The sequence below is a fragment of the Hemiscyllium ocellatum genome, chromosome 5 (genome assembly GCF_020745735.1).
Source record: "Hemiscyllium ocellatum isolate sHemOce1 chromosome 5, sHemOce1.pat.X.cur, whole genome shotgun sequence".
Classification (NCBI taxonomy): Eukaryota; Metazoa; Chordata; class Chondrichthyes; order Orectolobiformes; family Hemiscylliidae; genus Hemiscyllium; species Hemiscyllium ocellatum.
The window spans coordinates 123,375,897-123,402,138 of record NC_083405.1 but is presented as its reverse complement, the minus strand read 5'-3'; the positions used below and the strand labels follow the sequence as shown (position 1 = coordinate 123,402,138).

Here is a 26,242-nt window from a genome sequence, read left to right as displayed (position 1 = left end):
TCTGGGCCGCCCGGACCAACCAACCCAACCACCCCGTGGCTCAACACTTTAGCTCTCCCTCCCACTCCACCGAAGACATGCAGGTCCTTGGACTCCTCCACCGGCAGAACATAACAACACGACGGTTGGAGGAAGAGCGCCTCATCTTCCGCCTGGGTACCCTCCACCACAAGGGATGAACTCTGATTTCTCCAGTTTCCTCATTTCCCCTCCCCCCACCTTGTCTCAGTCAAATCCCTTGAACTCAGCACCGCCCTCCTAACCTGCAATCCTCTTCCTGACCTCTCCGCCCCCACCCCACTCCGGCCTATCACCCTCACCTTGACCTCCTTCCACCTATCACATCTCCATCGCCCCTCCCTCAAGTCCCTCCTCCCTACCTTTTATCTTAGCCTGCCTGGCACCCTCTCCTCATTCCTGATGAAGGGCTCTGGCCCGAAACGTCGAATTTCCTGTTCCTTGGATGCTGCCTAACCTGCTGTGCTTTAACCAGCAACACCTTTTCAGCACAATTCATATTATACAGCCTTAAATTGGTCCTTTTCAAATATTTTTCCATTCCTTGAGCAGGAGCCTTTTTCTATAATTCAATATATTAAGTTACATAGTTTTTTTGTGTGTATAAGCAGAGATCCACAATAGATTTGTAGTGAAAGCAGCATCTTTGATGCAATGATACTTGTTAAAAATCATTATACTAAGCCATTACATTCTTCATGTACTTGCAGAGTTTTTTTCTATTTGGTGTAGTTGTTCTTAAAAAAAAATCCTTCTACTTTTGGGATGTTAGTTGGAAAATTAGATGATTGATTAGAGTAGGCCAGGGAATGTAGTGTACCTGGACTTTAAAGTATTTGACCAGGTTCCTCATGGTAGCTGGTCCAGAAGATTAAGTCATATGGGCTTGGTGAGTTGGTAAGTTCAGTACAAAATTGGTTCGGTCTTGGAAGACAGAAGTCCGTTGTGGAGGGGTGTTTTTCTGACTGCGATCAGTGGTGTTCCATAAGGATCAGTATTGGGACCTCTTGATTTTATTAAGTATAACTGATTTAGATGAAAAGTGTAGTGGTCTGATTAGAAAGTTTGCAAATGACCTGCAATTGTGGATAGTGAGGAAGAGTGGCAAAGGATCCAGATTAGTTGGAAAGTTCGGCAGAAAAATGGCAAATGGTGTTTAATCTGGGCAAGTGCAGAGTGATGCAGTTTGGGAGGTCATATGCAAGAGGACTGTATACAGTAAATGGCAAGACCCTTAGGAGCATTGATATACAGAAGGATCTTAGGTTGCAATTGCATAACTACCTGAGAATAGCAATACAAGCGAATAAAGTAGTAAAGGCAGCATATACATTCTTGCCTTCATTGATAGGAACATTGAATATAAAAGTTGGCATGTTATTTTGCTACCCTTTAAAACTTCAGTTAGGCCATTTTTGGAGCAATGTCTACAGTTCTGGTTTCCACACTGCAGGAAGGATGTGGAGCCTTTGAAGAGTGTGCAAAAGACATTTACCAGGAGTTTGCCTACATTTGTGTGTGAAAATAGACAAGTCCCCTGGGCTGGATGGGATCTATCCTAGGATCCTGTGGGAAGCAAGGGAAGAGATTGCAGAGCCTTTGGCATTGATCTTCAAATTGTCATTGTCTACAGAAATAGTGCCTGAGGACTGGAGGATAGCAAATGTGGTTCCCTTGTTCAAAAAGGGTAGTAGAGACAACCCTGTAATTACAGACCAGTGAGTCTCACTTCAGTTGTTGAAAAAGATTTATAAGAGATAGGATTTATAACCATCTAGAATATAATAACATGATCAGGGACAGTCAACATGGTTTTGTGAAGGGTAGATCGTGCCTAATGAATCTTATTGACTTTTTTGACAAAGTGACCAAATAGGTAGATGAGAGTAAACCAGTTGATGTGGTGTATATGGATTTCAGCAAGGTGTTCAAAAAGGTTCCCCACAGTAGGCTATTACACAAAATTCAGAGGAATGGGATTGTGGGAGACAGTTTGGATCAGTAATTGGCTTGCTGAAAGAAAACAGAGGGTTGTAGTTGATGGAACATGTTCATCTTGATGTCCAGTTACTAGCGGCATACCGCAAGGGTCGGTATTGGGTCCACTGCTGTTCGTCATTTTTATAAATGACCTGGATGAGGGCTTAGAAGGATGGGTTAGTAAATTTGCAGATGACACTAAGGTCGGTGGAGTTTTGGATAGTGACGAAGGATATAGTAGGTTGCAGAGAGACATAGATAGGATGCAGAGCTGGGCTGAGAGGTGGCAAATGGAGTTTAATGTGGAAAAGTGTGAGGTGATACACTTTGGACGGAGTAATCTGAATGCAAAGTACAGGGCGAATGGTAAGATTCTTGGGAGTGCAGATAAGCAGAGAGATCTCTGTGTCCATTTATGCAGATCCCTGAAAGTTGCCATCCAGATTGACAAGGTTGTTAAGGAGGCATACAGTGTCTTGGCCTTTATTAATAGAGGGATTGAGTTCCGGAACCAGGAGGTTATGCTGCAGCTGTACTAAGCTCTGGTACAGCCACACTTGGGGTATTGTGTACAGTTCTGGTCACCGCATTATAAGAAGGATGTGGAAGCTTTGGAAAGGGTGCAGAGGAGATTTACTAGGATGTCGCCTGGTATGGAAGGAATGTCTTACGAGGAAAGACTGAGGGCCTTGAGGCTGTTCTCGTTAGAGAGAAGAAGGTTGAGAGGTGACTTAGTAGAGACATATAAGATAATCAGAGGGTTAGTTAGGGTGGACAGGGAGAGCCTTTATCCAAGTATGGGGACGGCAAACACGAGGGGACACAACTTTAAAGTGAGGGGAGATAGGTATAAGACAGATGTCAGAGGTAGTTTCTTTACTCAGCAAGTAGTAAGGGTATGGAATGCTTTGCCTGCAACGATAGTAGATTTGCCAAATTTAAGTCACCATTGGACAGGTGTATGGACGTATACATGGAATAGTGTAGGTGGGATGGGCTTCAGATTAATATGCCAGGGCGGTACAATATCAAGGGCCGAAGGGCCTGTACTGCGCTGTAATGTTCTATACATTAGCTGTAAGAAGTGAAAAAACCTGAAAGAACCACAGATGCTAGAAATCAGAAACAAATACAGAAATTTCTAGAAAAATATAGTCAGTAGGTCTGGCAGCATCAGAATTAATATTTGGGGTCAAGTGACCCTTCATTAGCACATAAGGAGAGGTTGGACAAACTTCAGTTGTGTTTCCAAGAATGTCGTAAGCTGAGGGGTGAGCTGACAGAAGTACATAAGATTGAGGGGTATGGATAGGGTGGATAGTCAATCTTTTTCCTAGGGTAGAAATGTCAAATACTAGGACTGTAGGTTTAAGGTGAGAACAGGAAAATTTAAATGAAATAAGTGAGGCTAGTGTTTTGACACATAAGGTGGTCGGTGTCTGGAATGTGCTGCCAGGGTAAATGGTAGAAACAGATGCAGTAGCAATGCTTAAGGGCATTTGAACAGGTACATTACCAGCAGGAAGAGAGATATGGATCATGTTCAGGGAAATGGAATTAATTGAGAATGGCAACATGGTCACAGATGTGATGGGCCAAGGCACCTGTTCATGTGCTGTGTTATTCTGTGTAGGTACTGTGTGTGTTCAGGCATCGCTCAAAGAAGTTGCTGTTCATAAATGACCAATCTGACCAGCTAGTCAGGGGAAAGCTGCATATTATCATAGATTATTATACAAGATTAGAATACTTTTGGAACATAGTTAAATATTGTTCAGATGCAAGAATGTTTGATTAGCATTTGTGACCTTCAGTCAAGATAATAAAGAACGTGGGTATGAACATGGTCTGGCTTGATGCCTGGCATTCCAACATAACACCCACCTCCCAGTATTGTTTAAAGGCCCCCTAAACCTACCTCTCTTTCATCCCATACCACTCTTCATTCTCGCATTCTATACTGCGCTCTCTACATTTTCCCATGTCACCTCAGATCAGCTAAAATTTTCCTCATACTACCAAAGTCCCCTTGAACCCTTCCATACACCCTCATAGCTACTCACCTAGTACATATATTTCTCAGCAGCATCCAGTAGCAATGGAAATTATTAAAAAATTTCTGTTAAAAAAAATGTAATCAGGATGTTGTGGTGCAGTGGTAGTGTGGAGAAAGTGAGGACTGCAGATGCTGGAGATCAGAGCTGAAAATGTGTTGCTGGAAAAGCGCAGCAGGTCAGGCAGCATCCAAAGAGCAGGAGAATTGACATTTCGGGCATGAGCCCTTCTTCAGGAATCCAGACATGCTGCGCTTTTCCAGCAACACATTTTCAGCTGCAGTGGTAGTGTCCCTATTTCTGAACGTGAAGGTCTAGATTCCAGTCACTCCTGCCATGGAGATGTCATATGTGTATGAACAATTTAATTAAAAATACCTTCAATATTAAACCTCTACCACTTTCAAGAAAAACCCTAAACTCAAACACACTATTACCGATATTGAAACAGAAAATGAAAGGGGAAGCACAGTTTTTAAGCCTTGAAGTTCTGTCAGGTTTCTGATCAAACAAGATCATTATACCTTTGGCTATTGTGGGAAAGAGATCTGCCACCCTGCTCACCCACAGCATGGCAACATAAAAAAAATTAAGCTGCCAATGTACTCAAACTATCCAGAGTGCTCCAGTCTTGACCAAACAGGCTAAGATAAAAACCAGACATGGCCAAGACCCTTCCTTGACCAGAGAATACACTCCTTAAAATGGTTTTTCAGAATCAGCTCCCAGCCTGATTAGCACTGCAGTCTCAACACCTTAAGGGCAGACTCATTTCTCATTAAAATGAAGACCACAATCTAAACAGGCAGACTGAGATGCCCTGAAAGACATCACACGCAAGAAGAAGACAATGGACACCTGGATGCCAGGAGAAGGGACATTTGCACATATAGGAAATACAATGAAGAATCCTCTAGAAGACAACATTCTCACCCACCTCACAGATGGCTGGAATCTCATGTATCAATTATAAATGAATTGCTACTCCTGGACTCTTGATTAATTTCCATTCTGTTCATTCTTGTTTTAATCTCTACAATTTTCACCATTGTAAAGCAGTTACAGTGCAATGATAACCTTTGTGTTGTACTCCTATGAAAACATGCCTACACTTCTGTTCGTGAAGAGCATTTGGCAATCTGTGTAGAGAATCAGTTCTGTGTCAGCCTGGTTAATTTCTCTTCTGTGAGATAGCTTTGTGTAATAAACTGCTTGTCAATTTCAGTGCGGTTCCCATTTGTGGTCTCTGATCAATTGGGCTCAATTCTCTGACAGCTATTACTGATATTTTCTCAATGTCTTCAGGAATATCATTACACATCTCTAGAACAGGTGGGACTTGAAACTGAGTTGCATAGAGCTGTACAGTATGAAAACAGACCCTTCGGTCCAACTCGTCTGGATCCAACATGCCGACCAGATATCCCAAATTAATCTAGTTCCATTTGCCAGCACTTGGCCCATATCCCTCAACTCTTCCTATTCATACACCCATCCAGAGTGTACCAGCCTCCACTTACTATGGTAGCTCATTCCATTCTCACACCACTCTGCATGAAAGAGTTGCCCCTTAGGTCCCTTTTATTTTCCTCTCACCATAAACCTATGCCCTCTAGTTCTGGATTCTCCCACCCCAAGGAAAAGACTGTCTATTTACCCTATCCATGCCTCATGATTTCTGAGGTCATCTTTCAGCCTCCAATGCTCCAGAGAAAAACAGCTCCAGCAGATTCAGCCTCACCCTGTAGCCCAAATCCTCCAACCCTAGCAACATCCTTGTAAATCTTTTCTGAACCCATTCAAACTTCTCACCATTTTTCCGATGGGAAGGAGACCAGAATTGCACGCAATATTCCAACAGTGGCCTAACCAATGAGAATCTGAGTTGGGAGGTCAATGAGCTGACCAATGAAGAAAAGCATACTAAACACCTTCTTCACTATCCTATCTATCTATGACTCCATTTTCAAAGAGCCATGAACCCACACTCCAAAGTCTCTTTGTTCAGCAACACTCCCTAGGACCTGACCATTGAGTGTCTAGGTCCTGCTGTGAATTGCTTTTCCAAAATGCAGCACCTCACATTTATCTAAATTAAACTCCATCTGCCACTTCTCAGCCCATTGGCCCATCTGATCAAGATCCCGTTGTAATCGGAGATAATCTTCTTCGCTGTCCACTACACCTCCAATTTTGGTGTCATCTGCAAACTTACTAACTATACCTCCTATGTTCAAATCCAAAGCATTTTATATAAAATGACAAAAAGTAGTGGACCCACACCGATCCTTGTGGCACTGCACTGGTCACAGGCCTCCAGTCTGAGAAACAATCCTCCATCCAAGTAGCTAGTTCTGTCTGTAGTCCATGGAGATCTAACCAGTCTCCCATGGGGAACATTGTCAAACACCTTACTGAAGCCCATATGGATCTACCCCTCTGCTCTCAATCCTCTATTACTTCTTTTAAAAAAAAACTCAGTCGAGTTCATGAAACATGATTTCCCACATACAATACCATATCCTTATTCAGTCCTTGTCTTTCCAAATACATGTACATCCTGTCCCTCAGAATTCCCTTCATCAAGTTGCCCAACACTGATGTTAGGCTCACTGGTCGGTAGTTCCCTGGTTTGTCCTTACCACCTTTTCTTAAACAGTGCCACCATGTTAGCCAACCTCCAGTCTTCCGGCACCTCATCTGTGACTTTCAGTGATACAAATATCTTAGCAAGAGGCCCAGCAATCACTTCCCTGGCTTCCCACAGAGTTCTAGGCTACACTTGATCCGGACTTGGGGATTTTTCCATTTGTGTTTCAAGACATCCAGCATCACCTCCTCTGTAATTTCAAGATGTGACCATCTATTTTCCTCTATTCTATAATTTCCATGTCCTTCTCCACAGTAAATACTGATGCAAAATACTCATTTAGTATCTCCTCCATCTGCGGCTCCACAAAAAGGCTGCATTGCTGATCTTTGAGGGGGTGCTATTCTCTCCCTAGTTACCTCTTTGTCCTTGATGTATTTGTAAAAATCCTTTGGATTCTCCTTAATTCTATTAGACAAAGCTATCTCATGTCCTCTTTTTTGCCCTCCTGAGTTCCCTCTTAAGTATACTTCTACTTCCTTTATACTTTAAGGATTCACTCAAACCTATCCTGTCTATACCTTACATATGCTTCCTTCTTTTTCTTAACCAAACCCTCAATTTCTTTAGTCATCCAGTATTCTATATACCTACCAGCCTTACCTTTCATCCTAACAGGATGATACTGTCTCTGGATTCTTATCTCCTTTCTGAAGGTTTTCCATTTTCTAGTCGTCCCTTTATCTGCCCTCAGTGAGCTTTTGAAAGTTCTTGCCTTTCTCCAATTTAGAACTTCAACTTTTAGATCTGAACTATCTTTTTCCACCACTATTTTAAAACTAATAGAATTATGGTCCCTGGCCCTAAAATGCTCCCCCACTGACACCTCAGTCACCAGCCCTGCCTTATTTCCCAAGAGTAGTCAAGTTTTGCACCTTCTCTAATAGGCACATCCACATACTGAATCATTCCTGTAGTATTTGTATCCTGGAACATTAGGCTGCCAGTCCTGTCCATCCCCGAGTCACATTTCTGGTAATTGCTATGATAACCCAGTCCAATATTTCTAACCATGCTTGGAGTTCATCTGCCTTCCCTGTTAGGCCTCTTACATTGCTGTAAATAGTTTAATTTCCCAGTTTTACCTTGTTCCCGGTCCTGACTGTTTGACTCGCTTCTTTTCTCAACTGTACTAGTCTCAGATTGATCTCTTTTCTCACTATCTCCCTGGGACCCACCCATACTAGTTTAAATCCTCCCGAGCAAATCTCCCTGCCAGCATATTAGTTTCCTTCCAATTCAGGTACAATCCATCTTTTTCTAAAGGTCACTTCTACCCCAGAAGAGATTCCAGGAATCCAAAAAAAAGTGAACCCTTCTCACATTCAGCAGCTCCTCAGCCATGCATTCATCTGCTTGATCCTCCTATTCCTATCCTCACTAGCTCGTAGCACGGGGAGCAATCCAGATGTTATATCCTCGAGGACCTTCTTCTTAAAATTCATGCCTAATTTTCTATATTCCCTTCCTAGGTCATTGGTACCAATATGTACAACGACCTCCTGCTGATCCCTCTCACCTTTGAGAACATTCTGCACCCTCTCAGACATTCTTGATCCTGGCACCAGGGAGGCAACATACCGTTTCGATTCTTCACTGCTGGCTGCAGAAACGTCTTTATCTTTGACAAGAGAGTCCCCAAATACAATTGATCATTTGGAACTGGACATACTCCTTGTTATGTAAGAGCCTGTTTGGATACCAGAAATATGGCTGTTTGTGCTACATTCCTCAGAGTCCATCATCCCCTATATTTTCCAAACCAGCATATTTGGTTGAAATGGGGATATCCACAGAAGACTCCTGCACTACCTACCTACCTGTCCTGGAGTTCACCCAACCATCGGACTGGGTCTGTGGCTTTTCTCCCTTCCTATGAACTGCCATCCATCACACCCCGTTGCTCTTGTAAATTCCTCATTGCCCGTGGGTGGCACAGTGGTTAGCACTGCTGCCTTACAGTGCTAGAGACCCGGGTTCAATTCCTGACTCAGGCGACTAACTGTGTGGAGTTTGCACATTCTCCATGTCTGCGTGAGTTTCCTCCGGGTGCTCCGGTTTCCTCCCACAGTCCAAAGATGTGCAGGTCAGGTGAATTGGCCATGCTAAATTGCCCGTAGTGTTAGGTAAAGGGGTAAATGTAGGGGAATGGGTGGGTTGCGCTTCGATGGGTCGGTGTGGACTTGTTGGGCCAAAGGGCCTGCTTCCACACTGTAAGTAATCTAAAAAATGTCACTCCAACTGATCTATTCAATCCGATCGGATTTACAACCAAAGATATAATCCTCAGTAACACAAACTCTCTAATCTTCCACATCTGACAAGAACAGCATATCACTCTACTAAAGGCCATTTTTGCTGCTGGCTCAGAGGTAGGGGCACTACCACTGTAGCAGAAGAGTCCTATTTGGATATTACGGGCACAAAAAAAATCTCAATAGTTCTTGGAACAAAACGATTACTTGCTGAACTGCAACCTTTGAAACCCAGTCCAGCATTCTTAATCAAACATATGTCCTAATCAAAGTTTCCAGCTCCACTGACAGAACAGACATCCATTTTTATTTCAAAGCAGAGTGGTTGTCCATGAATGGAGTAGGAGCAAACACATCACTTTTTAAAATAAAGCCAGATGTGCCACTCCAATTAAATTAGTATGCAAAAGGTTGACAGCAGAACATTTAATTTTACATTTTTTAAACATGTTTTAGTACTTTTGAGTGTCAGTTTCTCCAGTAGATGAGAAGGTTAAGGAGTGATCTGATCAAAGTCTTCAAGGTATTAACAGGAAAAAAGACAGGATAGATAAAGAAGTTGTTTCCACTGGTTAGGGATTCTAGAACTAGTGCATATAGTCTAAAAAGTAGGGCCAGACCATTCAGGACAGATGTTAGGAAGCACTTCTACGTGCAATGGCTTAAGTAGTGTTATCGCGAGCTTGTTAATCTGAGACTTAGCTAATGTTCTGGGGACATGGGTTTGAATCCCACCACAGCAGCTTCAATAAGATCTGGAATAAAGGCTGCAATGATGACCATGGATCCATTGTCAATTGTTGGAAAAACCATCTGGTTCACTAGTATTCGTAAGGAAAAGAATCTACCATCCTTACCTGGTCTGGCCTACAACAGGCTCCAGATGCATAGACTCTTAACTGCTCTCTTGATAGTTGGGGATGGACAATGTCCACATCCCGTGAATAAGTAACAACAAAAAAAAAAATTAGATGGTATAGGTTTGGAACTCTATTCCACCTACAACAGTTAATTCTTGATCAGTTGTTAATTTCAAGTCAGAGGTCAATAAATTTTGGTTTAGTAAAGATATTAAGATATGCATTAAAGGCAAGTATACAAAGTTAGACCACAGATCAGCCCTTTACCTGCAGCAGGACAGGCTTGAGGGGTTGAATGCCCTGCTCCTGTTTTTATTTCCTACATGAAGGTACTATAATGCACATTATAATTTTATACTGCTGGTCAATGAAGAGATCAACTCAGTTTTGTCAGACAAATCTCTATAATGAAACAAAAGTCGTAAAATAATCCTTTTACATTGTAAAAGAACAGTGGCATTAGAAGGTGTCTAAACATTTTAGACCTGTCATTTAGAACATATTCAACTCTTCAGCAGGCTTTTCGATTTCCTTACAAAAAAAAATCAGCTTCCAAAATCCTGCACCACCAACTGAAAGTGGTTTTAGTCCTTCCTTAAAATGGGAAACCTGATTTCAGTCAGGTGGCTGTGCATTTTGGACACAATAATTCCTCAAACACAGAAGCCAAAATGGTACAAGGTCAGGAAGGTGGAAGAAAATCAGATTCCCTAAGACAAAAATAAAAGTCAAACCAAAAACAGAAATTGCTGGTAAGGTTCAGCAGGTCTGGTAGCAGCTGTAGAGAGAAATCAGAATTAGCATTTCAGCCCCAGTGACCATTCTTCAGGATTCATTGGACCCAAATCATTAACTCTGATTTCTCTCCACAAATGCTGCCAAATTTGCTGAGCTTGTCCAGCAATTTCTATTATTTTGACTGAGTTACAGCATCAGCAGTTCTTTCTTTTAAAAGTCTAACCATTTGTGCACTAAAATGCACCTCCTCACTCATGTGAAAATCCAGCCCCACATATCTTTCTCACACTAACCTGAATGATCTCTGATTTGATTAACCTATTTTTCTAAACAACCTTTTCAGAGATGTTATTACATACCCCTGAACAGGTAAGGCACGGTGGCACAGTGGTTAGCACTGCTGCCTCACAGCACCAGAGACCCGGGTTCAATTCCCGACTCAGGCGACTGACTGTGTGGAGTTTGCACGTTCTCCCCGTGTCTGCGTGGGTTTCCTCCGGGTGCTCCGGTTTCCTCCCACAGTCACAAAGATGTGCGGGTCAGGTGAATTGGCCATGCTAAATTGCCCGTAGTGTTAGGTAAGGGGTAAATGTAGGGGTATGGGTGGGTTGCGCTTCAGCGGGTCGGTGTGGACTTGTTGGGTCGAAGGGCCTGTTTCCACACTGTAAGTAATCTAAAAAAAAAAAAAAAATAAACCTGATCTCCACATCTTGAGAGTGGGATACTACCTCTACACCAGAAGAGGGCACTGATTTGATTAAATAAGCCATTACTAATTCCAAACAGTTGTTGGGCAATTTATTTCCAGGCAGAGCACAGTTGGCACCACATTACTTCAATTAACCTCAATTGTTATGCATTGCTTTAATGACTCCACATTTAACTGATAATGATGAGGAACAGGAGCTGGCAATATAATAAATATGAAATGAATTGTTAACAAGAATTTAGATGTGTAGAATTTTAGGCAGCTTCACTAAGATATATGCATGAGAGATTTAATTGTAACAAGAGAGCTTTCTCCTTTACAATCAAGAAGTTTGAGTTGAAATTTAATAAAGGTTTTCTATATTTTGAACAGGTTTGATGGAATACTTAGAAACCTGTTTCACTTGGAGGATCAGTGACCACAGGACACGTGATGAAGGCAATTAGAAGAGGAACCTGGAGGGAGTTGAATAAAATTTTGTTTAATGCAGCAAGCTTTGATCAGAGCTATTATTTTAATTGTTTAAGGGATGTGGACTTTGCTGGCTAAGCTAGCATTTATAATCCATCCACAGTTGGCCTTGAGTAGGTGGTAGTGAACTGCTTTCTTGAACCTCTGCAATTCATTTGCTATAGATAGACACGTAGTATTATTAGGAACACAGGAAAATTTGCACAGGTATAGGCTGTTCAGCCTGTTCCACCATTCAATGAGATCATACAGATGTTGGTGTCCCTGTTTATCAGCTGCCCTTAACCTTGTAGATGGTAATGGTTATTGATTTAGAAGGTGCTGTTGAACATACTGGGACAAATTTCTGTAGTACATCATTGAGGGAGGCAATGGCCTAGTGGTATTATTGCTGGATTGTTAATCCAGTGACTTAGATAATGTTCTGGGAACCCAGATTTGAATCCTGCCATGGCAGGTGGTGGAATTTGAATGCAGTTTTTAAAAATCTGGAAATAAAGCTCTAATGATGATCATGAATCCACTGTCGATTGTCCAAAAAGTACCCATCTGGTTTACTAATGTCCTTTAGGGAAAGAAACTGCCATCTTTACCTGATCTGGCCTACACGTGACTCCTGACCCACAGCAATGTGGTTGACTGTTAACTGCCCTCCAGGCAATTAGGGATGAGCAATAAATGCTGGCCTAGCCAGTGAAACCCTCATCTTGTGAACAAATAATGCAAGATGAAACCTTGTATATGGTACACACTGCTGCTAGTTTGTGTCATTATTTGGGGGAAGTTAGTGTTTATGTTCGTATTGGCAGATGTGGTGGCACTCAATGGCTGCTTTGTCCTGAGTAGTGTCAAGCTTGTTAAATGTTGATGGAGTTGCTCTCAACAAGGCAAGTAGAGAGTAATGCACAACATTCCCGACTTGTGCCTTATAGCTCGTGGATGTACTTCTGATTGGCCTCAGCAGCCAAGGCCTTCTTCCTTTGTTCCATGTATTACTGCAATCTGTGGAGAGTTTTACCCCTAATTTGACTAGAGTTCCTTGTTGCCATACTTGGCAAATGCAAAATTAACAAACTCAGGTTATAGGCCAACAGGTATAATTGGAAGCACCAGCTTTCTGAGCACTGCTCCTTCGTCAGGTGGTTGATAACTCTCACCTTCCATTGCCTGAAAGTGTGATGGAGAAGATGGAATAATAATGTTCAAAATGGAATTGGATATATTCAGGAAAGGAAGAACTTGTAGCACGTGGGAAAAGAGCAGGAGAGGATTGAAAAAAAAAATTGGTTACGTCTTTAAAAGAGCTAACACAGGCGTTGATTGACTTGTTTTGATACAAATATTTCATATTGAGTAATTCTTTTGGTTCTACTTAAAATTGTTGGTGACTGTGCTATTGTACTACTAATGGAAACTCTTTACACAGATAATTGGGTGCCTTTCCAAGTTCATGCAGTAGAACAGGAAAAACTTAAAGGAAGTTCACCCCTTATGAAATTTCCCATGGAAAATTTATAAAATGCTAGCTTTTGAACTGGAGACTATATCACTGTTTGATAAATCTTTTGAGGACATTTCTCAAAGCATTTCTTATTTTTGAAAAGAGTTAATTGAAATTTTTTGCTTATGATCTGGACTTAAACCCATAAATTCTCATGACAATAGGTCAAACATGGACAAAAGAAACACATGGACAAGAATGCCTCTTGTTAACTTAACCCCCTGACTGCCCATAGCAGCATTCCTATCCTAGAAGATACTCAAGGGTCAATGTGATCAACACTAAAACTGAACTGGTTATACAGAACTTACACCACCCAGTTGTCAGATCTCTGGAGTATTGTATACAGATCTGGGCATCTCTCTAAAGGAAGAATATGATGTGAGAACGAACATTTTTATACAACAAATAGTTCAGGTTGGAAATGCCCTACCTGGGAAGTGTAGGGAAGCCAGGTTTAATTGAGGCATTCAAGAGGCCATGAAATGATTATTTGAATAGAACAATGTATGATGGCATGGGGAAAACGCAGAATGATATTCAGTCGTGATGCTTTATGGAGAGCTGGTGCAGACACAATGCAAAACAAGGCCTATAAGTCCAATGTCGCACTTCTGTGATTCTGAATGGGATGGTCAGATTTCCTGCTCTTTCCACTTAGCTTGGGGCCATGTAGTGCAGAAAATTCTGGGCCTGAGTGCCATTTTATAGCAGCCTGAATAAACAACTTTTTCTTGAAAAACTGCTGTTAATAATTAATTCTTTGTGCGTTAATCCTCTGCTTAATGAACTTTGTTCAGTAACTATCTCAGCACTCAAATAGGATGTTCTGCTTTGACTGAGCTCTGTCATCTCAGAAATAAAGGTTAGATTATTGCAGTGAGATGAAGTTGTAAACATGCCTTTTGATTTTTGCGATGTTTTTCTCAGTATAAATGTATTCAAATTGCTTCAACCATGCCCCTCCCCACATGACTACCTATCTTTCTCTAGTGTTAATTCAAGAAAATTTACTGTATAAATGCTAGTTGTAAATACTTTTTTTAAAAATCAGATGCTACCTGTATGACAGTATTGACAGTGCTAGCTATTTTTTATTTTGGAAAAAGACTGTTTATGTAATGCTGAATAGTTTGTCCTAAAATAATGTTCCTGTAGTGACTTTTCGGTATGTGGGGAATGATTAATAGTTCTCTTTTCCCGCAGGCTTATTGGGTTTACTCTGTGTGTTGGTTCAGAGGATTTAAAATGGGCCTGTAACAATGCCGGGGATATCATGAGCAGTGTCACACTACGCTATTTCTGCTATGGGTGCCTCTTCACATCAGTGAGCTGGACACTATTCCTGTTCATCTACTTCAACTTGAACAATGAAGGCTACACGTTTGGCACTGTGCCCTTCGAGGGGAGCCAGCAGGCGCAGTGGAGATTCCGGCCACAAGTTACCAAAGGCCCCACAAAACTGCTTGAATCTCCGCACCGTGGCAATATAGACAACCAGTTTATGAAACAACTGCTGAGCAATTCTGAGAAAAAGTTGTCACCGTTTTCAGAACTAGGTGAGTCACCTGTTACAAATCAGTTAGAGGTCAGTTATGTGATGTTTAGTTTGTGACTGCTTCTGAAATGAAAATTTATTTATGAAATGCTTTTAAGTACAAACCATTACAAGGCCTTCTCATCCATCACCAACAAAGAATAAGTCTTTCAGGGAAAATCTTCCTGCAGACTCAAGTAATTAAACTACTTCCCCCCACCCCCCGTCTACTGTCGAAAATTTCACCATTCTGGCAGTCTCATTTTCTTCTCTCATCCACCTCTTGCTGAGCCCCATCCCAAGAATAAGCTGGGGTCATTGCCTACACTCTGAAAGTGATTTTTCTCAAGTGTTGAGCTGTCAAGCCTCCAGCTGACCTCAGAGATGGGGCCTGATTTTACCCCATGGCCCTGTGCTCCTAGTGGGGTGTCGCTGCTTCCTGCATGCCCATGACTCTAACCATAAAATAAAGGCTGACAGTCCAATACATTGTGAGGGAATGCTGGACTGTCGGAGGTGCCATTTTTCAGATGAGACATTAAACTAAGACCCTGTTTCCCTTTTATGTGACATAAAAGATCTCACAACTTTATTTGAAGAACAGCAGGGCCTCAATTAACATCACAAAACATATTATCTGGTCACCATCCTTTTGCTGTTTGTGGAACTTGTGTACAGATTGCCTCTCGCATTTCTTACATTACAGCAGTGACTACATTCAAAAAGTCTTCCATTAGTTGTAAAATGCTTTGAAATATCTAGTATCATGAATTGTGCTTCGTAAATCAGATAAAATTGGATATAAATTGGAAATTTTACAGCATGGAGAGAGGTCCTTCAGCCCATTTTGCCCACAATTGTTGTCAAGTACCTATTAAATTGAGTCCTATTTTCCAACCTCAGATTACAACAGGGTCTTGACCAGATGGGCCAAGGGGCTGAGATGTGGCAAATGGAGTTTAATTCAGATAAATGCAAGGTGCTACATTTTGGGAAAGCAATCTTAGCAGGACTTATACACTTAATGGTAAGGTCCTAGGGAGTGTTGCTGAACAAAGAGACCTTGGAGTGCAGGTTCATAGTTCCTTAAAAGTAGAATCGCAGGTAGATAGGATAGTGAAGAAAGCTTTTGGTGTGCTTTCTTTTATTGGTCAGAGTATTGAGTACAGAAGTTGGGAGGTCATGTTGCGGCTGTACAGGACATTGGTTAGGCCACTGTTGGAATATTGTGTGCAATTCTGGTTTCCTTCCTATCAGAAATAGGCTGGTACAATTGCAACATTTAAGAGGCATTTGGATGGGTATATGAATAGGAAAGGTTCGGAGGGATATGGGCCATGTACTGGCAGGTGGGACTACATTGGGTTGGATATCTAGTTGGCATGGACGGGTTCGACCGAAGGGTCTATTTCCAAGCTGTACATCTCTATGACTCTGACTCTATTTGGCATTTGCCTTGTACGCAGTGGCATTTCAAGTGTTTGTCTAAAGGGCTTATGTTCACTGCTTTCTTTACCTTTTTTATATAGTTAACAAAGTTCTTACTGTCCATTTTTTTATTAATTGCTGGTTTGTCCTCAGTTTAACTTTGTTAATCATCTTTTGTTGGCTTTTAAAACTTTATACACTACATTACAATGGGATGGGCAATAAATACTGGCCTAGCCAACAATGCCCTCATCCCTGAATGAATTTTTTTTAAAATACAATATTGGGCGCACCAAGCTTCCGCTGATTCCTAACTCTTATTTAGATCTCCCCCCACACTTACTGTCCAATCTTGAATTAAAAGTCTAATGATAACCATGAGACCATTATCGATTGTTAGAAAACCCATCTGGTTCAATAATGTCCTTCAGAGAACGAAACTGCTATCTTTAACTGGTCTGGCCTACATGTGACTCCTGACCCACAGCAATATGGTTGACTTTTAATTACCCTCTGGACAAGTCGGGATGGGCAATAAATGCTGGTCCAGCCAGTGATGCCGCCATCCCATGAATGAATTATTATAAACATGTAAACACGAGGATTCTGCTCTCATCGCTCTCTGTGGTAGGGAGTCCCAAAGACTCTTCCCCATCTGAGAGAAGCAATTTCTCCTCATCTCAGCATCTCAGTCTTAAATTGGCAACCATTAATTCCGAGCTTATGATCTTTGGTCCTAGACTGTCCCATCAGGAAAAACATCTTCTCAACATTTACCCTGCAAAGCTTCTTAAGAATCCTGTATGCTACTTGCAGCCAAGGGGACAGCCTCAGAATGATGGAATGACCCTGGAAAAATGAGATGAGTTGGAATTTCCTCAGCCAGAGAATGGTTATTCTGTGCAACTCATTGCCACAGAGCTCTGTGGAGGCCAAGTAATTGAATATATTTGAGACAGAGATAAATAGGTATGTGATTATTAAAGGGATGCAGAAGGCAGGAGAGTGACATTGAGAAACATACCAGCCATGATAGATTGGTGAATCCCAATTGATGGCTGAATAGCCTAATTCTGCTGTTTATATTTTATGGTCTTGATGAGATCACCTTTCATAATTCTAAATTCAAACGAGTAGTCTCAAGACTGTTTAATCTTTGCTGGTAGCACAATCCCTCTAAGCTGGGGATCATCCTAGTGAACCCTCCCTAGACTGCCTCCAATGAAAGGAAAATAAGGGGACCCTAACTGCTCAGAGTACTCCAAATGTGGTTTCCAGCATCTTGTATAGTTACAGTAAGTCTTCTCTACTCTTATGCTCCAAAAGACCCCCCCTCCTCAAGCAAAATAAGGGCCAATATTCCGTTAACTTCCCAATTATCTGCTGTACCTAGGTGTCGGCTTTCTGTGTTTCATGCACAGTTACCCCCAATTCCCTTTGTCTTGCAGTTCTCTGCAGTTTTTCTCCATTTAAATAATACTATGTTCTAAGGTAAAAGTTAGAGTCTGGGCTATCTCTTTGATATGTTTTGAAGAAGTTTGATTTGTTCTATAACAGCAGAGCTGAAAATGTGTTGCTGGAAAAGCGCAGCAGGTCAGGCAGCATCCAAGGAGCAGGGGAATCGACGTTTTGGGCGTGAGCCCTTCTTCAGGACTCACTTTCTTCTATAACATCAGACACTATTTCCCTTTCATTAAGCTATGCTAATTCTGCTTGATTATATTATGATTTTCCAAGTATTCTGCTTTACTTCCACAATAATTGATTCCAATACTTTTACAATAGGTGTTAGGCTAATCAGTTTATAGTTACTTGCTTTTTTGCCCCCTTCCCATTTTTGAATAGGTTTGTCACATGGGCAATTTTCCAATCCCTTGGTATTTCTCCTGATACTTCTCCAGATTCCAAGGATTTGTGGAAAATGGCAAGAAATGCATTCACTTTTTCTGTTGTTACTACTTTTAGGATTCTAGGATACAAATCATCGGGACCAGGGGACTACTCTACCTTTTAGCCCTGTTGGTTTATCTAACACCACTTCTCTAGTGATAGTGCTTAATTCCTCCCCCACACTCTTTGTATTAATGGGATGTTCAAAGACTTTCAAACATTAACTCCCCTGTCATTTTCTTATTCCCCTTAACTGCCTTCCCAGATCCATTTTCTAAGGGGCACATGTTCACTTTGACTTTTTGCTTGTCTCTCACTTTTTGTATTCCTTGCTAGTTTTTCTGTTTTTATGTTTTTGTTTTTCTGTTTCTGAATTTACCCCAGTCTTCACGGCTATCATTTGTCTCCTTACATGCTTTTTCTTCCAAATACTCTCCTGAAAGTTTTAACCGTGGTTGTTTTATCCATTTCTTAGAATCTTTCTGTTCGCCGAGCTGGGAGTTTTTCTTGCAAACGTTTCGTCCCCTTTCTAGGTGACGTCTTCAGTGCCTGGGAGCCTCCTGTGAAGCGCTTCTGTGCTGATTCCTCCAGCATTTATACTGGTTTGAATCTGCCGCTTCCGGTTGTCAGTTGCTGTCCGTTGCAGTGGCCGGTATATAGGGTCTAGGTCGATGTGTCTGTTGATAGAATTCGTGGATGAGTGCCATGCTTCTAGGAATTCCCTGGCTGTTCTCTGTTTGGCCTGCCCTATAATAGTGGTGTTGTCCCAATCGAATTCATGTTGTTTGTCATCTGAGTGTATGGCTACTAGCGATAGCTGATCGTGTTGTTTCGTGGCTAGTTGATGTTCGTGGATGTGGGTTGTTAGCTGTCTTCCTGTTTGTCCTATGTAGTGTTTTGTGCAGTCCTTGCATGGGATTTTGTACACTACATGTATGGAGCATCAGGAGCATTTCTGAACTGACAGCCAGACTGCTGCGACCACTAGGACTCATAACAGCACACAAACCAACAGCCACCCTCAGACAACAACTCACCAGGACAAAGGACCCGATACCCAGCATGAGCAAAACCAATGTAGTGTACAAAATCCCATGCAAGGACTGCACAAAACACTACATAGGACAAACAGGAAGACAGCTAACAAGCCGCATCCACGAACATCAACTAGCCACGAAACGACATGACCAGCTATCCCTAGTAGCCATACACTCAGACAACCAGGAACATGAATTCGATTGGGACAACGCCACTATTATAGGGCAGGCCAAACAGAGAATAGCCAGGGAATTCCTAGAGGCATGGCACTCATCCACGAATTCTATCAACAGACACATCGACCTAGACCCTATACCGGCCACTGCAACGGACAGCAACTGACAACCGGAAGCGGCAGATTCAAACCAGTATAAATGCTGGAAGAATCAGCACAGAAGCGCTTCACAGGAGGCTCCCAGGCACTGAAGATGTCACCTAGAAAGGGGACGAAACGTTTGCAAGAAAAACTCCCAGCTCGGCGAACAGAACCACAGCAACGAGCACCCGAGCTACAAATCTTCTCACAAACTTTGAATAGAATCTTTTCTTCTTACTAAGATGTACCTTTGCTGAGAGTCATGAATTATCTCCTTAAATGTCAGCTACTGCTTGCTTACTGTCATATCTGCTCTTCTATCAACTCAGTTCACTTTAACCAACTCTATTCTCATTTCAGTGTAATTAGCTTTGTTTAAGTTAGACAGGTTATTTCTGAACAAAGCTTTTCACTTTCAAGCTGAATATTAAATTCTATCTTGTTGTGATCGCTACTTCTTAGGGAATCTTTTACTTTTGAGATCATTATTTAACCTGCCTCATTACTCATTACCAGATCACAATAGTCCATTCCCTGGTTGACTCCATGATAGCTTCAAGGAAGCTATGCCTAATGCACTCTATGAATTTGTTGTTTGAGCTACCTTTTCCAATTTGATTAACTCAATTAGCATGAAGATTAAAATCACCCACAATCATTGTTCTATTCTCTTTACATGGTCCAACTGTTTATTGCTTCATAGCCTTTCCTACAGAATGGCTACTGGTTGGGGGTCTGTATGCCATTCCTACCTACGTCTTTCCCTTGCTGTTTTATTTTTGTCTCCACACAATGGACTGTACATCATCCAAGCCTAGATCATCTTTTCACAACTGTCCTCATGTCATCTCGTATTAACAATGTTAGCTCATTAACTTTTCCATCCTTCCTGTCTTTTCAAAAGATCAGATATCTTTGAATGTTAACTTCTGAGTTTTGATCTCCCTGTAACCATGTTTCAATGATGACTATGAGATCATAACCATTCACTTAGATTTGCACCATCTTCTATCTTATTCCAAAAACTTATAAAATTAAGATGGAAAGCCTTTAAGTCTGTTCTATTATCAAATTTCCCAATACTTAAATATTCTTTGGCATAAAGATGTTCTGTCACTTCCTTTTTTCTGGTAACAATCAGTTCTATCACTAATCTGCAATCCTACTTTCTCCATTACCTTTGATTTTCTAATTTTCCATGCAACTGAACTCCCTCCCAGTCCCTCCCACACCATTTAGTTTAAAGCCTTAACCCAAGTTATACGATTCACCAGGACTCTGGTTCCAGCATGATTCGGGGGTAGCCCATCCCATCGTAACATTTCCTTCCTTTCCCAGTACTGGTGCTAATGTCCCAAAAGGTCGTGACATTAAATGTCTTCAAGGCAGAGATTGATAAATTCTTGATCTCGCAAGGAATTATGGGCTATGGGGAGAGTGCGGGTAAGTGGAGTTGAAATGACTTGTTCCTTAGTGGCTCACCACGTGCTGTTCCAAAAAAAGCATCTCGTTGACATTCCATAAATTCCTTTTCTAGCAAACCCACCTGATTTTTCCCTCCACCTGCACATTGAAGTCCTGTATGATTGTTCTAATAGTCCCTTTCTGACATGCCTGTTCTATCTCCTGATTTATTTTCTTCTCCACATCCTGACTACTGGTAGCAGGCCTGTACACAACTACCATGAAGGGTCTCTTTCCCTTTGCAGTTCCTCAAGTCTACCCAAACAGGTTCTACACCTTCTGACTCTATGTCACCGCTTGCTATCGAATTAATTTTGTTTATTACTAACAAGGCAACTCTGCCCATCTGCCTCCCCTTTCAATAGAACATGTATCTTCAGATGTTTAGTTCCTAGCCCTGATTTCCATGCAGTCATGTCTCTGCGATAGCCAGAACATTGTACTTGCCTATTTAAATCTGTATTACAAGCTCATTTACCTTGTTTCACATACTGTGTGTATTTAAGTGTAACACCCTCATGTGTTGACTGCCCCCCTTTTCATTCTGTGATTTTCTGTGCCTGAAGTTAGATTCCTGATCCCTTTCATATTCAGTACCTTATTAGTTGTTTTAGAAACTTTAGTAACCTCTGCTGAATGCTCACCCTTAACTTTTTCCATCATTCTCCATGCAACTGAACCTACCCCCTCACTATTTAGATTAAATCTCTATCCACAGCAATTTGCAAGGACTCTAGTCTCAGCATGATTCAGGTGGAGCCAGTCCCACCATAACAATTCTTTCCTTCCCCTGTCCTGGTGCCAGTGTCCCATGAATTCAAATCTATGTCTTCCCATGCCAATCCTTGAGCCAAACATTTACTTCTTTATTCTTTTTGACCCTATACCAATTTGCTTGTTGCTCAGCTAATCCAGGGATTATTGCCTTTTTATTCTGCTTTTTAATTTAGGCCCTAGCTGCAGAACCTCTTTCCTCATTCTGCATTTATCGTTGGTACCTACATGGACTGTGACAGCTGGATCTTTCTCCTCCAACTCCAAGTTCCTCTGCAGACCAAATGAGATATTCTAAACCTGGTCACCAGGCAAGCAACACAGCCTTTGAGATACTCATTCTTGCCCACAGAGAACAGTGTTTATTTTCCTGATTGCAATCACATTCCCTTATCTACCCTCTCTTCAATGGTTCCCTGTGCTATGGATCTATGGTCATTCTCCCTACAACCCCCTGCTCATGTTCACACAATGAGCAAGAATCTTAAACCTGTGTGAGAAGCTCAGGACTGAGGATCCTGCCACTACCTTCTGGATTCCTTCACAGTCACACCGTCCTGTTCCTGACTAGTAACTGAATTCAGAGTAGTTAAACTGAGGAGTGTAACTGCCTCGTGAAACATAGCATCCAGGTAACTCTTCCCCCTTCTTGCTGTGTCGCAGTGTTTGAAACTTGGACTTAAGTTCATTAACTATGAGCTGGAGTTCTTCAAACAACACTTACTGTACGTGGTGTCCACCATCTCCCATATCATACAATACAACACATCGCCTGCATCTCTAATGACAGATACCTTAATTTCTTTCTTCTTTAAGTTTTGTACTTGTCTTTTAGTTTAAGATCTGTATTATATTTCTTCTATTTACATTTGATCTGAAAGTAACTTAAAAGAGTCAAATTAGCAGCTATTACCAACCAATGAACTTATGGTTTTCCTGTGTTAGCACTCTTTGTTTTGTGCTGGGCTTCAAGTTATCCTGTAAAAATGTTGAGAGTGTGGTACTGAAAAAGCACAGCCAGTCAGGCAGCATCCAAGGAGCAGGAGAATCAAAGTTTTGGGCATAAGCCCTTCATCAGGAATGAGGCTTGTGAGGCTGGAGGTGCTGAAAAGTAAATGGGAGGGCGTGGTGCTGGGTGAAAGCTAGCTGGGAATGCAATAGGTAGGTGAAGGTGGGGGAGAAGGTGATAGGTTGGAGAAGAAGGTAGAGCAGATATATGGGAAGGGCATTGGACGTGTCAAAAGGGTGGTGCCTAGGTTGAGGCTTGGGACTAGGATAATGTGGGGGAAGGGAAAATGAGGAAACTGGTGAAATCCATATTGATCCCGTGTGGTTGGAGGGTCCCATTGTTAAAAATGAGGCGTTCTTCCAGGCATCGGATAGTTAGAGTTTGTTGATGGAAGAGGCCCAGGAGCTGCATGTCCTTGGCGGAGTGCAGATGATGGAGATCAGAGTCCTCACTTTCTCCAAGTTGATTTCAACCCTGTTGCAAAGAATCTACCAAAAATGCTTACCTTGAAGAAGTTCTCCCCTTTGTACAAGGATCTCAGTGAGACTCCCTCTCACTGCGCGCGCGCGCGCGCGCGCACACACACACACACACACACACACACACACACACACACACACACACACACACCCCACCCCGACAGCCACATTTCCTTCCTCAGTACCCACCTACTTGTGAATCATTTCAGAGAACATCTCTGGGACACCCGCACCAACCAACCCTAACGCCTTGTGGCTGAACACTTAACCTCCCCCCATCCCCTCCCACTCCGCCAAAGACATGCAGGCCCTGGACCACCCCCATCGACAAATCCTAACCACACGATGCCTGGAGGAAGAACGCTTTGGGGCTCTCCAACCACACAGGATCAATGTGGATTTCACCAGTTTCCTAATTTCCCATCCCTCCCCCACATTATTCCTGTCCCAAGCCTCAACCTTGGTACCAGCCATATGACCTGCCCATTGCCTTTCCCATCTGTCAGTTCCACCCTCTTCTCCGACCTATCACCTTCTCCCCCACCATCATCTACCTATCGCATTCCCAGCTACCTTTCCCCCAGTCCCACTCCCTCCCATTTATACTGCCCTCGGCCCACAGGCCCCATTCCTGATGAAGAGCATATGTCTGAAACGTCGATTCCCCGCTCCTCGGATGCTGCCTGACCGGCTGTGCCTTTCCAGCACTACACTCTCAACTGTGATCTCCAGCATCTGCAGTCCTCACTTTCACTTATCCTGCTAAAAAAACCTCACAAACTATGAATGAAAAAAGCAAGCACAAGGCACTTGTTCTCCATTTCAGTAAAATCCCACACTGCTGCAAAGTCCCAGAAATACACAGTCACCCTGAGTGTAACCTTCCCTTCCTGATTGTACAAAACTTTCTGATCATAGTAGGTTGAACAGCCTCTGCCTATACTTTAACGATTCTGTGTCTGAGGAATGGTCAGTTGGACTGTTTGAGATGTGAAAGAAGAAGGAAGTGAGATTTTGATAGAAGCATATCGACAAAGATATCGCATTGTTTAGTAGGTTTTCTGAATTTGGAAAGTATTTGCTGTAAAACGTGCTAATGTTAGTGCTAAAGTTACCTTAAACGTATTTTAATATAAGTATTTTTCTTACAGGTATGATTTTCAATGAAGTAGATCAACAAATTCGGGATGCTGGATACCAGAAACATGCTTTCAATATACTCGTCAGTAATCGTTTGGGTTACAGTAGAGATGTTCCTGATACCAGAAACCAAAAGCAAGTTCCAACATTTAAGTTATCATCTGATTTAAAGATGCATACCGCATGTACACTTGTGTGTGGCGGTGTATATTAATACCAAATTCCAAAGCTGTCACCATATTATCTTCACTGTTAGACCTGTTCTTGGTCATGTCCTTATCGCTACCCTCTTAGAGTCATAGAGTAGTAGAGATAAACAACACAGAAACAGACGTACGGCCCAACTCATTCATACCGTCTAGATATCCTAAATTAACCTAGTTCCAGTGCCAGCATTTAGCACATAACCCTCTAAACCCTTTCTTTTATATACCCCTCTAGATGCCTTTTAAGTGTTGTAATTGTCCTCACATCCACCAGTTCCTCTGCATGAAATATTTACCCTTTAGGTCCCTTTTAAATTTTTCCCCATGCATCTTAAACCTATGCCTTCTAGTTTTGGACTGTGCTACCCTGGGGAAAAGACTTTGACTATTCACCCTATCCGTGCCTCTCAAGATTTCATAAACCTTTATAAGGTCACCACCCAGCCTCAGATGCACCAAGCAAAATAGCCCCAGCCTATCCAGCCTCTCCTTATCTTAAACTCTCCAACTCTCCAATCCTTGTAAATCTTTTCTGAACCCTTTCAAGTTTCACAACATCCTTCCTATAGCAGGGAGACCAGATCGTATGCAGTATTCCAAAAGTGACCTAACCAATGTCCTGTACAGCCACAACATGACCTTCCAACTCCTATACACAATGCTCTGACCAATAAAGGCAAACCTTCTTCACTGTACTATCTAACTGTGACTCCACTTTCAAGAAACTGTGAACTTACATGCCAAGGTCTGTTTGTTCAGCAACATTCCACAGGACCTTACCATTAAGTGGATAATGCCCTGACATTCCCTACCAAAATGTAACACCTCACATTTATCTAAATTAAACTTCATGTGCCGCTCCTCAGCTCATTGACACATCTGATCAAGGTCCTGTTGTACTCTGAGGCAACCTACTTCACTGTCCACTACACCACCAGTTTGGTGTCATCTGCAAATTCCTAACCTACCTCCTTATTCCCATCTAAATAATTTGTATAAGTGATAAAAAGCCGCGGACCCAGCACTGATCCTTTAGGCATGCCACTGATTCCAGGCCACCAGTCCGAAAAGTAACCTTCCACCACCACTCTCCTATCTTTGAGCCAATTTTGTGTACAAGTGGCTAGTTTTCCCTGTATTCCATGTGATTGAACTTTGCTAACCAGTCAATCATGTGGAACCTTGTTGAATGCCTTACTGAAGTCCATATAGACAATGTCCACCACGTTGCCTTCATCAATCCTCGATGTCACAGGCCTCAAATAGCGGAAGAATGCACTTGCTGCTGTCAGCCTCCTATTGTTAGGAGAAGCCACCTCCGCCACTCTGCATGCTGCCCGCTCTTGCTGCCACGCCAGTGCTGCTGACAAACCTGCCACAGAAGGGGAGATGGACAAAAAAACCAAAAGTAAAGGAAACTAAATCAAAGGAAAAGAACAGAAGCAAAAGTAAAACAAAGAAGGAAAGCAGATTGGAGTGGATGGGTCCCTGGCAAGAGCCTGCACGCCGCCCTGTTTATCTGCAGCCATCTTGCAGATGTTGTAGAGATACTGGAGGCTTTGGTCAAAACATTCTAGAGCTCACTGGATTCTGGGAGGGTTCCAGTGGATTGAAAAATGGATAATAAGACATCCCTGTTCAAGCATCTGCCATTGGAAAAATACTGGTATTCATTGTTAAGAAGAAATAGAGTATTTAGATAAGCTTAATGCATCTAACAGAGTC

General features: G+C 42.1%; 1 protein-coding gene across 8 annotated transcripts in view; it reads left to right on the top strand.

Moving 5' to 3' along the window:
• galnt11 (UDP-N-acetyl-alpha-D-galactosamine:polypeptide N-acetylgalactosaminyltransferase 11 (GalNAc-T11)) overlaps positions 1-26,242 on the top strand; it is a 171,733-nt gene that overhangs the window by 94,039 nt on the left and 51,452 nt on the right. For 5 of the 8 annotated variants that reach the window (XM_060825151.1, XM_060825145.1, XM_060825147.1 and 2 more), the window contains 3 exons: positions 11,637-11,728; positions 14,443-14,795; positions 24,323-24,446. In XM_060825151.1, coding sequence (XP_060681134.1) covers positions 11,697-11,728; positions 14,443-14,795; positions 24,323-24,446 — 509 coding nt within the window. In that variant the 5' untranslated portion in view covers positions 11,637-11,696. Of the gene's footprint in view, positions 1-8,198; positions 8,385-11,636; positions 11,729-14,442; positions 14,796-24,322; positions 24,447-26,242 lie in introns of those variants that run through there. The other 3 variants (XM_060825149.1, XM_060825150.1, XM_060825148.1) reach the window with 2 other exon arrangements.